This window comes from Theropithecus gelada, chromosome 11, assembly GCF_003255815.1.
Source record: "Theropithecus gelada isolate Dixy chromosome 11, Tgel_1.0, whole genome shotgun sequence".
In the NCBI taxonomy this organism is placed as follows: Eukaryota; Metazoa; Chordata; class Mammalia; order Primates; family Cercopithecidae; genus Theropithecus; species Theropithecus gelada.
Genome location: NC_037679.1, coordinates 89,565,899 through 89,581,730, shown reverse-complemented (window position 1 = coordinate 89,581,730; position 15,832 = coordinate 89,565,899). Strand labels below are relative to the sequence as shown.

Genomic DNA, 15,832 nt, shown 5'->3' with positions numbered 1-15,832 from the left:
CGAGGGTGCGTGCAGGTGAAGTCGGTTTGGTGACACCTGGCAGAAGGTTCAGGGACCCACCACCACAGTAGGAAGGATGAGAACAGGGCTGCTCGCAGCCACGGGGCACACGGTGCACCCAGCACCTCACGGGCATCCACAAATGTGTGACCCACACATTTTCTCACCTGTAAAATGGGCCCATCTTACAGGCGAGAAAAACCAAGGCACTAGCGTGGGTCACACAGCTGCTGATGAAGGCTCAGTCTGGGATGTGAACCCAGGAGTCTGGCTGCAGAGACTACACTGGTGATAACTCCACGCGGGCTTCTTGGCGGGATACTCCAACGCTCTGCGAAGCTCGTTTCTCTGCATTAGTTGTTTCCCTTCCTTCTCATCTCAGTAACCTGTTGGTGATGTTGGGACGTGCTTGGCACCTCTGTTCCAGCAAAGGCAGTGGTGAACATGAGCCCTCACCCAGCACAGTCCTGCTTAGAGGCCGGGTGGGGAGAAGCCCCCTGTGTACGTGCTGGGGAGGTTAGTCTTGGTCGCAGGCAGAACAATCACAGGTGTCCTTTAATCAGAGCTCGGTGGAGGTGCCATGTCCCGGCTGAAGGTTAAGTGGGATGCAGACGTTAGACAGGTTTCATGGCCAGGTCTGCCCACCTGTTTAAGAAGTTGGTTTAAAAAAAATTAGGAGAGATGAGCATCTGAACCTCACTTTGGAATTCCGTAAAAAAGATAATTTGCACATTTCCCCTAGTTTTTATCAGAATATATAAGTACCTTGGGTGCTTTTTATCATTAAAATAAGGAGATGCCACTTGGGTCTTGTTAAAAAACGTTCTCCTGCCTCTCCCCTCATCCCGCACCTTCCCACACTCTTCGCTTTTGGTCCATGCATCAGAGAGCATACGGGCTGGGGTAAGCGGCCATGGCTGTGGAAGGCCAGTGGGCAGGGACCAGGATCTGAGCGCTCTGCCGCTCATCTCCAGGCACTCACGACACACAGGCTGCATGCCCTGCCCAGGTTGTGACATTGAAAGACAGACAGGGCCCCTGGCGGAGCTCCTGCTGGCGGGCAGATGATACATAGGGAGCCCCTGAACCAGACGCTGCATACAGACCAGGTGACAAGGTGGACGGTGATTTGGCTCTTCTAGATGGTCCTGGAAGGCGGCTGCCAAGAAACCACATTTGAGCTGTGAAACCTGAAGGGTGGAGGAAAACAAGACAGTTTCAGTTCTTCCCAGGGGAAAACAGAATGCACGTGTCTCCACGCTCTCTCTCTCCCTCCCTCCCGCAAAGGCACACACAGCGCCGCTCCATGCCACAAGAAACGCACGGCTTCTGCTCTGGGAAACCCACTGAGACTCGGGCCCAGAGCTTTTCCTGGGGGCTGCTTGTGCGGGCACCATGGCCACTGAAGCTCTAGACTCCCAGAAGGAAAGCAGGTGTTCAGTGTGAGCTGTGTGGTGTGCACAAGCCCTGCCTGCCTTTATCACTCAGGGGATGTTTCCTTCCAGCGTAGAGGACATTTCAGAAGCTGAGTTCCAGACACCGGCCAGGGACCCACCTTGCAAGCTGGCCCTTCTGAAAACAGCAGTCGCAGGCCTGCCCGGTGAGCCCGAGGCTCACAGCACGTGAATGTGGGACCCACTGCAAAGCTCCTGGGTCAGGGAGGTGGGAACGGGGATTGGCCAGCATGGAAAAAGGAATCTGATTAACCACGGCAGAAAATGCACACTGAGTAAAACCGAAAAACCAAAGCGGGACGATGCCTGTACTAAACCAGGGGCCGCTTGGCAGAGAAGAAGGTGTGCACCATGGCTTGTGTTTAATAACCGTCTGGAAGATGCACCCTCCTAATGAACCCAGCTCATTTAATCACTCTTTCCTCGCCCACCGGGGTCCCCCGGCATGGCCCATGCCCGTCTCCCCTGGCATTGCCCTGGCATTCTCCTCACAGTGCATGTCACTTATGGTGGCGGACACCAGCGCCTCCAGAGAGCTGCTCCACACCACCCCGATCCCACCAGGACACTCCTCCCTGCAGACAGCACAGGTCCCTCTTCCAGGCCTCTGCTGAGGGTCTCCTCTTGTTTTATTCTTTCTTCCCTCACTCTCTGAATGGGTTTACTTATTTTTGTACATTTTCCCCCTCTGTGTTTACTTATTTTTGTACATTTTTTCCAACTTTGAGGTATAGTGGATAATTAGAAATCATATATATTTAAGGTGTACAACGTGATCCTATGTAACATAAATCAGTTGCGAAATAATCACCACAGCCAAGCTAATTAACATACCACCTCCTATCCACGTCCTCACGTGGTTACCTTTTCTTTTCATGGTGAAAACCCTTAAGATCTGCCTCCTTGGCAAACTTCAAGTCTATAATCCAGCACCTTTTTTTTTTTTTTTTTTTTTTTTGCAATGGAGTCTCACTCTGTCGCCCGGCCTGGAGAGCAGTGGTATGATCTCAGCTCACTACAACCTCCGCCACCCAGGTTCAAGCGATTCTCCTGCCTCAGCCTCCCAAGTAGCTGGAATTACAGGCACCCGCCACCATGCCTGGCTAAGTTTTGTATTTTCAGTAGAGACGGGGTTTCACCATGTTGGCCAGGCTGGTCTTAAACCCCTGACCTCAGGTGATCCACCTGCCTTGGCCTCCCAAAGTGCTGGGATTACAGGTGTGAGCCGCTGCCCTGGCCTACAATCCAGCATTTTAGCTGCATTCATGTTTCTGTGCAGATCCCCAGAGTGTATTCATCTTGTGCCCTTCAACCAACAGCCCCAGGCCCAGCCCCTGGTAACCACTGTTCTGATCTCTGCTTCTGCGAGTTGGCCTTGTTGAGGTTTCGCATGTAAGTGGGGGCCGTCCATGCCACGTTTGTCTCTCTGTGCCTGGGTTATTCCACATAGCAGAGAGTCCTCCAGGTCCCTCATGTTGTCATGAAGGGCTGCGTGTCCTTCTTTCCTGAGGCCGGATAACATCCCATTGTGTTCGTATCTGTATTTTTTACCTGTTCATCTGCCGCAGATCTTCCTCCCACACGGACCTGAGACAGAGGGTGGTGGAAGGTGCAGGGCTGGCCACAAGACACAGAAGGGGTCCCAGGCGGATGTGCCGTCACTCACCTGTGCTTTCACCCAGGGCTCCTCCGGCCTGTGGCTGGGGCGGCCACCAAGGGACTCGCGTCCTGTATGGGGAGGCCCCTCTGACAGAGTGAGGCTCTGCAGTCAGTATGGGAGGCAGGCGTTGCTCACGGACCAAACTGTCCCTGGCCACCTCCCAGGAAGGAGCGCGTTGGGGAGAGGCGTGGCCTCTCCTATCCCCGCCTGCACCCCCCTCAGCACAGCCAGCTTTCCTTCCAGTATGGGAGCTGGGTTTTTTGAGTCAACATTTTTTTGAGCCATATTTTTCTAGAACATACGTATTTTGAAGCATTCCCATCATGAGAGAGGGTGGTGTTCGCATCTCGAGGGGCCGGTGGGAGCCAGCCCCACTTGAAGGCACTGCATGTTTTGTTTCTAATCTCACCCTCTCTTCTCAGGCACAGCGGCAGGTAGAAGCTTCCATGGGGATTACATTATGTTTCCCTAGAGAGTTAGGTTCGGATAAGTTAAGTGTGAATACAAGGTGACTGCTGTGTTCACATCACCTTCATCGGCTGTGCCGTCCCCTGCTGTTCACCGTGGCTGCGGTGTCCCCTGCTGTTCACCGTGGCTGCGGTGTCCCCTGCTGTTCACCGTGGCTGCGGTGTCCCCTGCTGTTCACCGTGGCTGCGGTGTCAGGCAGGAAGGGCTATAAGTTCTGCTGCAGTCACAAACCCCCCCAGTCTCGGAACGCCGGAGGACAGCGTTTCCTCTCCGGAAAGTTCCCTGGCCACTGTGTGGGGAGGAAAAGTGGCTTTTGCCCACAAGTGGAGCCTGCCACGCCCGTCGAGTTTCACTGGTCCAGGTGACTCTCGTGGCTGGGAGCAGAGAAGCAGCAATGCCAGCTGGAACTGGAGAAGCTGCAGCAGGCCCTGCTCTCGGCTGGGTTTCTGAGGCTTCTGGGAGCTGACTCGTTCAGTGTTCACTTTGCACCTGCTGCACGCCGAGCCATGTTACAGTGAATAAAACAAGGTCCTGCCTTCCAGGATCGGATGTTCTCACAGTGGACCGCGGGGCAGGGCTGCCCCAGTTCCAATTCCCTGCCGTGGTGGTGCTGTCCTGCTGCTCACTGCAGCCTGGAGCTGTGGGGCCTGCCAGGGGCGGCTCCTAGGGCAGCCGTTAGTGGAACATTCCTGATGGCTTTTTAAATCATTTTATCCTTCCCGATTTGGACTCAGCAATTCATATTCATCAGTGAGGTGACTGTTACGATGAGACAGCGACAGAGGGACCAGGGACCCCAGGGAGGAGGCGTCATCATTCCTAGTGGCGGAGAGCTTGGGAAGGAAGCAGCCGCATCGTGTTTCACACCTGGATCCTGGTTAAAGGGCAGCGTTCGTCACGGTGCTCAATGCTCCTTTCCAGGCCACCAGGACAGGGCTCAGCAGCCCCTGAGACCCCAGGAGGATAGGATGGGATGAGAACTATTTCAGTCCTTGCAAATCTCTCATCAAGAGTATATTTTAGCCACAAACTCACCTCTTTGGCCAGTTAGGACTCAGTGGTTCACAAGTGACAGCAAAGCCAGCCTACGCTGATGTGAGCGAAAAGGAGTGTATCTGTCACCTGGAGCAGGTGAAGAGCCAGGACGTGGCTTCAGGTACATCTTGAACCAGGGGCTCCAAGCCCATCGCCAGGATCCACTTTCCCTCGTTCTCACTGTGAGCAGGTGCCGTCCTCACGGAATGCTCCTCTTGCAGGCGCAGGAGGTTGGCGGCTTCCCAGAGCTTCACAGCCGCTCAATTTTAAGCCATGGAAAGGAGCAGCCTCTTTGCCATCAACTCTCCTTTAGTTCCCTCTGCCTGGGCCGGTCCTCATCCTGTGCTCCCAAAGAAGCATTACCACCAGGGTGAACCTGCCAGCTGGACGGGCCCAGAGCTGAGGGTGGGGTCACACCAGCCTACGTAGATGGTGAGCGGGAGACGGGTGGACCCCAAAATGAAACGCAGTGACTGTTGTCAAAGAGGGGAAAGGTACGCCGGGTAGGCATGTGACCAATGCACTTTTACGATGTTATTTGTATATTTGTTTCAACTTGTTTTAATGTTCGTGGCCAGGTCAGGAGAGCGCTATTGGAGGCGGCTCCGCGATCGGTGAATATATCCGGCCCCTTCCGCAGCCTGGTGACAGTCCGGAGCCTCTGCCCGCCAAGCCCACCTTTCTGTCGAGATCCGGTAGCCCAAGATGCAGATCTGAGTCAGACGTGAGTCCCGTCCCACAGGGGCCGACGGGCCTGCCTGTGCCGTGTGTGTCTGGTGTGGATGTTGGCCAGTCTGTCCTGTGTTTCCTTCCCCATCCTCCTCCCTCTCTTCCTTCTGGTTGGTTCTTCCCTTTGCCCCTGTTAATTCCCTGGCCCGACTATGTGCTGGGATGTAGGGGCCCCGCTGTGAACACAGGTGAGGTCCCTGTTCTAAGGGGGAGCAGAGAGAACACTGGCGAGGCAGCGTTTAGAAAAGCAAATCCCGTCGAAGGGTGCAAGGATGACACAGCGAGGCCGTTGATGCCGAGGTGGCCAGGAGGGGCCTGTGGAGGTCGGGGACGGCCCCTCGAGTCCTGTCCTGTCGCATTGATGGGAAGGGGCTGGTGTGACTGGAGGGGGGCAGGGGCAGGGACGAGCTGAGGCCGGGGCAGAGGACAGCGCTTGGCTTTTTGTCTGAGTCCGAGGTGAAGCCACTGAAAGCTGTTAAGGCAGGGGGTGATGTGGTCTAACTCCTGCTTGAAGACTGTTCCGGCTTGTGTGGGGAATGCGCTGGGGGGAGTGACAGTGGAATAACTGGGGGGTCGCACACATGCTCAATTTCTCCCCCACTCCTATGAGAAAAGGCCACGCCTGCTGACTCCCAGGATTGCTGTAGGAGACACTGGGCAGAGCCCCCACACTCCACAAACCCCGAGACAGGAAGAGAGGGTGGGGGCTGGGGGGACATGGCAGCTCCCCCCACCTCCCCATGTCATCCTCCTGAGGCGCTGGGCATGTGGGGTGGTGGGAGCCTCTTCCATAAACTGAGCCCCTGGAGGGCCAAGTGCCCAAAGCAGCATGCAGCTGTGTCTTCCACCGACCCCACAGGGCCTGGCGCCCCGAGTGTCTCACGCCCTGCATTCTGCTGGGGGAAGGCCCTGCCTTCGAGCCTTGCTGTTTGGGGACTGGGTTCTCCACAAACACAGAAGGGGCCTGTGTGATAAGGGGTGCACACTGAGGGACCACCTTCCTTTCCGGACTTGTATGTGGGGGTGCGGGTGGCAGTGCCTCCTGGGAGTGCCACAGTCTCAGGCCGTCTCTCCTGGGGCCCAGGAAGCTGTGAGGGGCTTTCCCGTTGCCGCGGGAAGGGAGTGGGACACCTCCAGCTTCCATAACCCGCACACCAATGCCTTTTTCATAGATGGAGAATGAACGGAATTCCAATACCTCAAAGCAGAGATACTCGGGGAAGGTCCACCTCTGTGTTGCCCGCTATAGGTAAGCGCGGCCTCTCTACGTCCACCAAGCCCCTGTGAGTGGGGCAGATGAGATATTGGATCTGGGAACACTCGGGGGGCTGAGAAGTTCCCTTCTCCCAGGGCACGAGAAGAAGGTGGGATTTCAGCCTGGTCTGGAGGCTGAGCAGAGTTTGGTGGAGAGAGTTTGGGTGGCACGCGGGTCTCCCGGGGCTGCCATGACAGCAGGTCACAAACCTGGTGGCCTGAAACCACAGGTTTCTCCTCTCCCAACTCTGGAGGCAGAAGTCTGAGATGGGGGTATCGGGGGGCTCTCACCCTCCGAGGGCTCCAAGGAGGGGTCCTTCTTGCTTCTTCTGGTTGCTGGGATCCCAGGTGGCCCTGGCTTGGAGCTGTGTAGCTCCAGTCTCTGCCTCCATCCAGCCCGGCCGCCTCCCTGTGCCTGTTTCTGTGTGTTCTCCCCACTCTCTTTAAGGATGCCCGTCCCTGGATTGGAGTCTGCCCCACTGCAGTATGACCCGAGTCCATCACATTCCCAAAGACTGTGTCCAGATAAGGTCCCGTTCACAGGTGCAGGGGTTTGGCCATGAGTGTGTCTTTCCAGGGGACATCCCGCCAGCAAGAGTGAGAGGGGACATGTCCAGAGCCCCAGTCCCCGCCAGCGAGAGTGAGAGGGGACGTGTCCAGAGCCCCAGTCCCCGCCCCCAAGAGTGAGAGGGGACGTGTCCAGAGCCCCAGTCTCCTGCCCCCGAGAGCGAGAGGGGACGTATCCAGAGCCCCAGTCTCCTGACCCCGAGAGCGAGAGGGGACGTGTCCAGCACCCTGCTCTCCCGCATCCTCCCCCTCTGCCGGGCGCTGCAGGCTGCATCTCGCTGCGATAACAGCCACTGAGTGGGCTTCCCTTGGAGGGGCCTTCAGTGCTCGTGCTCGCTGAGAAGTAACGAGAGCCAGTTTTGTCCCGCACACCTCTCAGGTCCTCCACGGGAGCCTCCGCAGGGTGGACATGGGCGGGGACGAGATGTCCCCCAGGACTGCACTACCTGATTGAAAGGAGAGCAAGCTGCAGCCAACTCTGCCCGCAGGCGGACACTTGGGAATTCATCAGCCAGGGGCAGCAGGCCCAAGACACAGCAGTTCGCCTCCATTTCCTCACACTCGTGAAGACCCAGCCTTTTGTCTCACAGATGCTCCAGCAGCTCTGAGTGCGGGCTTGGCCTCAGGCTGACCTGACGGTATTTCAGAGGCAGATATCCCTGCCCTTCAGCTGGCATCGGGCAGCCAGAGTCCCCCGTGATCTGTTTAGGGACCAAGCTTCAGTGTAGATCCCACCCTCACTAGATCCTTAAACTCTGCTCATGCAAAGGGGGTGACTCTTGATTTAAGCCAATTGGTACACCTCGAATACCTTTTGCTTTCTCCAGCGAGAGCTATTTCTAACAACCATTAAGAGGATCCGTGGATCATGTTCTGCTCGTTGGTAATGTGCCAGTTTCACTGATGCAAACCCATTTCCGAGGTTCAGGTAGCAGAAGCACTGGGTAGCTGTCCCTGGGCTGTGGGATCCCCAGTTCGAATCCGGCCCGGGCAGACACGAATGCTGGTTGCACCTGGAGCGGGGCAGGCCCACCATCCACTCATCTATCACGGTGCTGGAGGACAGCATCACAACGCTGAGAGGCTATTGCACGCAGACACACAGGGCCACAGTCGGCGGGGCCAGGATGAAGACCCAGGCCCACCCCTGGCTCGCTCAGTACCCTCCTTGCTGTGTGTGGAGCAGGTCCAGGCACAACCATTCACGGAACCCTCAATGCCAGCACAGGGGCAGCGCCGGCTGGTGTCCTCTGAGCCTGGCACATGCTGAGGTGGCTTTCCAGCCAAAAAGAGGCCTGGCGCACCACAGACGCCTTCCTTTCCGATCATGAGCCTGGTCCAGCAAGGCTACCACATGTGACCTGCGATGGCCAACCTCAGAGGGCCACTGGGCTCGTGTTCCTGCCACTTCTGTGGAGAGGGCACGGCTTATTCTGGAGGAGCTGCCCTAGAGCTAATGTCCCCCGAGGACTGACCCACGGCTGATACGGCCCCAGAAGCGGGGACGGGACGAGCCTGCACATCTGCCTCTCCCGCGGCCATCACCAGCCATGGCCCACGCACATTCTCCTTATCTCACTCTTTCAGTGGCATTCCCGTTTTACTGGTGATGGATTTATGCCTTTTTTTTTTTCCTGCCCAACCACCCTGAAACCAAACCAAGTCAAATTGTGAGGGGCATGTAGTGGCCGGTCCCCGAGAGAGCTGTTTCTGAGTTTTCTGAAAGCCCTCAGAGCCCCTGAGAGGTGGCGTTGCCAGTAAACGTAGGTTCTGAGTTCTCTGGATGTCCTCAGAGCCCCTGAGAGGTGGCTTTGCAGGTAAATGTAGGTTCTGAGATTTCCGGATGTCCTCAGAGCCCCTGAGAGGTGGCGTTGCCGGTAGATGTAGGTTCTGAGTTTTCGGATGTCCTCAGAGCCCCTGAGAGGTGGCGTTGCCAGTAGATGTAAGTGGCAGGGGGGTTGTGTTTTCCATCCTGGGTCTAATCAGTGTCTCCTCTTGCTGCTGTTATTCAGCCACCTGCTTAGACGTTTCTGCAAACTGAAAGCCTCCTGGGCGCTCACTCTGGGTGCCGAGCGGCCTCTCCCCACCTTCCATGCAGGGGCTGCCTCGGTGTCCATGTTTCCTCCCTTCTATCCGGCGCAGTCTCCGCCATGAGGAATGCCTTGCTGAGGGCTCCTGGGGCCTTCCCACCCGAGGTCCAGGGTGAGGCTGACACATTCATCACCATCCTTCCTTTCGTCAGCTGTATGGTGAGATGGTCCTCACCACACAGTTCACCCATTTGCAGTGTGCTGCCCAGGGCCACTGCTGTGCTTGCAGATGCCACGGTCACATGTGGCAGGCTCCCGTTGCTCCCAAGGACCCATTTCTGTCTGTGATCACCCGTCCCTCTTCCCCCGCCTCCAGTGCTGAGTGACCCCTGATCTACCTCCGTCTCAATCGAGTCCCCATTCCCGACGTGTCCCATGGCTGCATCCATGCAGTACGTGGCAGCGTCTGCCTGAGCACCCACGAGGTTGGGTGGCCTCCAGGGCCCACACGCAGGCGCACCCACGAGGTTGGCCATCATAGGTCGCATGTGGTAGCCTCGCTGGACCAGGCTCATGATCGGAAAGGAAGGCGTCTGTGGTGCGCCAGGCCTCTGGCTGGGAAGCCACCTCAGCATGTGCCAGGCTCAGAGGACACCAGCCGGCGCTGCCCCTGTGCTGGCATTGAGGGTTCTGTGAATGGCTGCACCTGGACCTGCTCCACACACAGCAAGGACGGGACTGAGGGAGCCAGGGGTGGGCCTGGGTCTTCATCCTGGCCCCGCCGACTGTGGCCCTGTGTGTCTGCGTGCAATAGCCTCTCAGTGCTGTGCCACTGATGCGTATCATTTTTATATCATAATTATAATATCACAGTGCCTGGCTATCTTCTCCAACTCTAATGTTATTTTCATTTTTAATGAATTACTCACTGTTATTTTTGATTAATTCACCTTTTATTTAGAAAATCCTCAGTTCATCTGAATTTGTTTCACGTGTTTGATTTTCCAAGTTGGACACGGCTTTGAAAATTATGAATCCCAATACGCTGAGGACTGGAGAATATGGATACTCTTATATTCCTGGGGGTGGAGTGAGGGAGGGTAAAATCATGCACCTGTTTTTCTGAGCATTTTGACTATCCACACCCAAGACCTTAAAAATGTAGGTGCCTTTGACCAAATATATTTCCTAGGATTTATCATTAGGAAGAAATTGTGGAAGTGTGCAAAAGTATATTTATAAGAATATATAATGCAATACTATATTAGCCAAAAGTTAGAAGAAACCTTAATGCCCAACATTAGGAAACTGGTTAAATAAAGTATGTTAATATGTTCAGTGGAATACTCTACACCCATTTAAAAGGCTATGATAAAAATAGTATTTCATGAGGTAGAAGTACAGAATGCTATCTTTAAGGTGAAAGAATAAGCAGATTGCTAAATAGTGTATATGATTTTGTTTTCACTAAATTATATTATTGAAAGATTATGGGGTTAATTTTCTTCACATTTGCTTGTTAATTGGGAGATGTATAGTTACGTGAACAAAATGTCAGAATGATAAACCTGTTATCTGATGCAAAGAGTTCTGAGCATATAACTTTGTTTCAGAATTGCATTTTTACATTAAATCTGTGTGTGTGAGCCGGCAGTGGCCTGGATTTCCACTGCACAGAGAACTCATCAGCCCCGAACGATCATGGGGGTTTGTAATTCCCTAGGAGTGGGAGAGAAGCCGTGTGCCCACCTGGCGTTCTGCGGGGGCAGGGGTGTGGGCTGTGTCCTCCAGAGCCTCTAACGAAGTGACTGTGTTTTCCCTGCAGCTACAACCCCTTCGATGGACCGAACGAGAACCCCGAAGCCGAGCTGCCCCTCACGGCGGGAAAATACCTCTACGTCTATGGAGACATGGATGAGGATGGGTTCTATGAAGGTCTCTGTTGGAACATGGCTGTGACGGACGTAGGCTGGGCTGGTCCACCCCGCAAACCACTTCATCCAGGGCCCTGATAGACGGGCAGGGCTCCCACCGTACTCCCGGCTGCCCAGCCCTCCGCTCTGACCCTTCCCCACTCCATAGTTACCAGGTTTCCCCTCTTTGATGACTGGAAAGAAACCTGAGTGGGGTTTCCAGTGTTCAGCTCCAGGTTGACCTCTGACACATGATAGATGTTTTCTGCTCATCTCTGCAGAGCTTTTGGCAGCTGTTCCCAGACGCACGGGGCTGATGGACCCTCTGCTTCCAGAAGGGTCTGTCCTGCTCTTGTCTTTCAGCCCAGCTCCCTTGGGGTCTCCCAGAGGCATCCTCCTGGCAGAGCCTCATTCTGCTCCAGGTGATCTCATGGGAAGGGAGCCCTTTGCACCTGTGGAAGGCCATCCATCTCCTTGACGTTGAGGCACTGTTGTCAACTTAGGGGGTGACCCCAGGTCATCCCTGCTCATTCCCTCGAGGTCTTCTCTCCAAATTTGAAATCAGGGAATGTAAATCCTCCATCTGAAATGCCCCACCTTTCGTTGCCTTTTTAGCTTGAGAATAAACATGTAACAGCACCAGCAGTTCATAAATCAATGTTCTAAAGGGTTTGATTCTCTAATTCCCTACACATTTCAACTGCCCTGGACAAATAGCGTGGTCTTGGTTTCTTCCTCTTCCCCCTGAGCAGACGGAATCTTTCTTGCTGAGCTAGTTTCTCTTTCATGACCTCATGCTGTTTTCTCAGAGCCGATGGAAGCCCTGGGTGCTTTTCCTGGGTGTTTAACTGGGGTAAGGTCGTGTCGCCTCTAGAGGCGTCCGTGAGCGGGAGCCCAGCAGGCGAGCTGCCTCGCTCACCACTCGCTCACCAGCAGCTCTTCTTGGCTCTGGATGGTCCAGCCAAGAACTCTCACCACAGCTGGTAGCAAAGCAATTTGAATTCTTCCCATAAGTCCACATTATCACCACTGATTTTCACATAAGCACAGAGATATGTGCCCAAGACAGCTGCCAGAGAACCTGTGTTGAAATCTCTGGAACTTTCTCGCCACACATTGAATCCACAGAAGCTTTCCAGGAGCCTCTTTGCAGGCAGGGATCAAAACTCAGGACTCCATTGTCCGTGTGACAGCAGGAAACTTCCTTCACCTGGCTGTGCCTCAGCTTTCTCTGCTATAGAATGGAGATAGTAATAGTACCCACCTCATAGAGGGTCTATGAGGATAAATGAGGTAATAGATATGAAGGTCTTAGGACAGAGCTTAGCACACAGTGATTGTTCAATAAATAGTAGCTATCACTATCACCACCACCATTATAATCATCCTCATAATCACCATCACCATCTCATCACCACCACCATCATCGTCATCACCACCATCTCCTCCAAACTGAGAATTTTTAAATAGTGTATCCTCAGTGCAAAGGATTGACTCTTGCAGACCCAAACCCTAGGTGGAGGTTTGGAACTGAATCCAAGTCCTTCTTCTTTATTTTGTTAGAATCCAGAACTAATGAAATGGTTGACATGTCTTCGCCTGGCCCACAACACATCACATGCTCCCCTGAGGCACAGGGTCTTTCGGGCGCAGAATTCAATGCTTGGCATTTCCCAGCCCCTCTCTGTGGGTCTGTGGATGCCTCGTGATGAATTGGGGGAAACGGTCCATTCTGGGTCTGTGCTGGGAGATTATCCAAATTGCTTCATCTTTGAAGCTCTGAACGCTTCTCCATTTTCTGGCCATCTGCTGTTAGCAGCCTCGTGAGCCCTACTAATGAAGAAAGCACATAGAGTTTCACAAAATACGGCGGTCCCCACTACATCCACTCTTAGCCACAAGAGCTACTTGGACATTTTTTTTGCAACTCAACTTGTGGTTCTGACACCCAATTGATAGTTTTGTTTCACATCAAATTGGGCACGTTGTGGAATCGTTAAGATGTGCCCAGTGCTTTTCAAGGGGGACAGGAAATCACCTTTTAATTCTTATACTCAAAAATCATAGTAAGATGTTTATTTTCTTAATCTCCAAAAGCCACTGAGTTGACTGACTCGTCCTTCTAACATATCTTTCCTGTGCACTGTTGTGAGCGAGCTGTCACTCTAGGGCTGGGCATTCAGTTGTCGTGAGATCCCTGCTGTCCCCAAGTGTTGTTTGTGTTAGGAGGGGGTAGTCAGTGTACGTACATGGACACACAAACATGACGGTTTCAGGTTGCGATAAATATCATGGAGAAAAGAAGACTGGGCCATGGGGCTGGAGGAGCTGGCTCTTTAGATGGTGGGTGTGGAGCTGGCCCCAGCATGGACTCCTGGGAACAGGGGAGGAGCCCTAGGGCAACCCTGTTGCTCTGCCTTATGGTCCTGGTGGGGGAAGTGGGAGTACGCTGGGGGTCTCGGGGCCCCTGCTGTGTTGGCTGAGCGATAACTCTGTCCTTGTACCCAACAGGAGAGCTCCTCGATGGCCAGAGGGGTCTGGTGCCCTCCAACTTCGTGGACTTTGTGCAGGACAACGAGTCGCGGCTGGCAAGCACGCTGGGGAACGAGCAGGATCAGAACTTCATCAACCATTCCGGCATCGGCCTGGAGGGAGAGCACATCCTGGACCTCCACTCCCCAACCCATACGGATGCGGGCATCACCGACAACAGTGCCGGGACCCTGGACGTGAACATCGACGACATCGGAGAAGACATCGTGCCTTACCCTAGAAAAATCACCCTTATCAAACAACTCGCCAAAAGTGTTATTGTGGGCTGGGAGCCCCCGGCGGTGCCACCAGGATGGGGAACCGTGAGCAGCTACAACGTCCTGGTGGACAAGGAGACGCGCATGAACCTCTCCCTGGGGAGCAGAACTAAAGCCCTCATCGAGAAGCTCAACATGGCAGCCTGCACCTACCGCATCTCCGTGCAGTGTGTCACCAGCAGAGGCAGCTCGGACGCGCTGCAGTGCACGCTGCTGGTGGGCAAGGACGTGGTGGTGGCCCCCTCCCACCTGCGGGTGGACAACATCACGCAGATCTCCGCCCAGCTCTCCTGGCTGCCCACCAACAGCAACTACAGCCATGTCATCTTCCTCAACGAGGAGGAGTTCGACATCGTCAAGGCCGCCAGGTACAAGTACCAGTTCTTCAATCTCAGGCCCAACATGGCCTATAAGGTGAAGGTTCTGGCCAAACCCCACCAGATGCCGTGGCAGCTCCCGCTGGAGCAAAGGGAGAAGAAGGAGGCCTTTGTGGAGTTCTCCACGTTGCCTGCAGGTGAGCCCTGTGTCCTTCCGTGGGTCCCCCAGGGCGAGAACACCAGGTTGTCACCCTGCTCGTGGGGAAAGAAGGTGGGGCAGGCAGAAGCCAGAATCCCCATCCCGACAACATGACCCTGGAAAATTCCTTAGGTCACCCGTGAAGCACAGGACGTGTGTGCGTGCACGCGCGCAGGAGTCCTTGGAGCATGTTGGGGACCATGTTGGCAATTTTTCTTTGAGTACTTGCATCAGCAAGAGACTCATCCTACAAAAGACAGGAGGGAAGTGAGTCCCCCCAGGGAACATGGTTGCATCTTCTGTGTCACATGCACCCCCGGACACATACTCATTGAGTGGGATAGTGCCTGGAAGTGCCTACACGCCTCTCGGAATCATTCCTTCTTTCTTGTCCTTGTAAATAATAACAATTATTATTATTATTATAAATATATTATTATTATTATTATTATTATTATTATTATTATTATTTTGAGATGGAGTCTTGCTCTGTCACCCAGGCTGGAGTGCAGTGGTGCAATCTCGGTTCACTGCAACCTCCTAATTTCAAGCGATTCTCCTGCCTCAGCCTCCTGAGTAGCTGGGATTATAGGCATCTGCCATCACACTTGGCTAATTTTTGTATTTTTAGTAGACATGGGGTTTCACCGTGTTGGTCAGGCTGGTCTTAAACTCCTGACCTTGTGATCTGCCTGCCTCAGCCTCTCAAAGTGTTGGGATTACAGGCGGGCGCCACTAAGCATGCATACGATGCACACGACACCTACATGGCTTGTATAAAAGAGACACGTTTCATCACAGAAGGTATTTTCTCCGCGATGTAAACTCCAGGGTCCTTTTCTGCTTCCTCTGCTCAAACGGGGAGTGTGATGTGCCCCCTTCCTTTCCTGGGGAGGCGGTAGGGAGGTGGGATGAGTGTGGACACCTCCTTCATCGTCTCGCTCTCCGACTCGCCAGGGTCCCAGTGCTGCTGAGTTACTGGGCAGCGGCATCCCCACCTCCGGAAGCCTCCACTGCCCGCTCTGGTATTCATGAAACCTTTGGTTAACTAGAGCCTGACAGAGCAGTGGTGTCAGGGGTAGGTGGGACAGACGCTGCCTGAGGGGAACGGCACGTCCGGGGGGACAGACGCTGCCTGAGGGGGATGGCATGTCCAGGTAGCAGCTAACGTAGGCAGGGTCAGTTCATCTGTGTTACACGCGACATTTTATTTCCTCCCCAACTGCCCGGAGTTGATCAAGAATGCCGGGCTAATGAGGCCACCTGCTCCTCAGGGATGCCTCCTGCGATGAATTCTGATGAGTGCTGGGGGTGAAGAAAGAGAAACACCAGACACAGGCACTCCATGGGGAGTCAGGAGGTAAAGGGCACATCTCCTGGGGCCTTCAGGAAAGGC

General features: G+C 54.3%; 1 protein-coding gene across 9 annotated transcripts in view; it reads left to right on the top strand.

Moving 5' to 3' along the window:
* The window catches only part of RIMBP2 (RIMS binding protein 2), a 319,920-nt gene that overhangs the window by 261,027 nt on the left and 43,061 nt on the right, over positions 1-15,832 (top strand). For all 9 annotated transcript variants that reach the window (XM_025402095.1, XM_025402100.1, XM_025402097.1 and 6 more), the window contains 4 exons: positions 5,196-5,341; positions 6,519-6,595; positions 11,023-11,132; positions 13,622-14,434. In XM_025402095.1, coding sequence (XP_025257880.1) covers positions 5,196-5,341; positions 6,519-6,595; positions 11,023-11,132; positions 13,622-14,434 — 1,146 coding nt within the window. The remainder of the gene's footprint in view (positions 1-5,195; positions 5,342-6,518; positions 6,596-11,022; positions 11,133-13,621; positions 14,435-15,832) is intronic.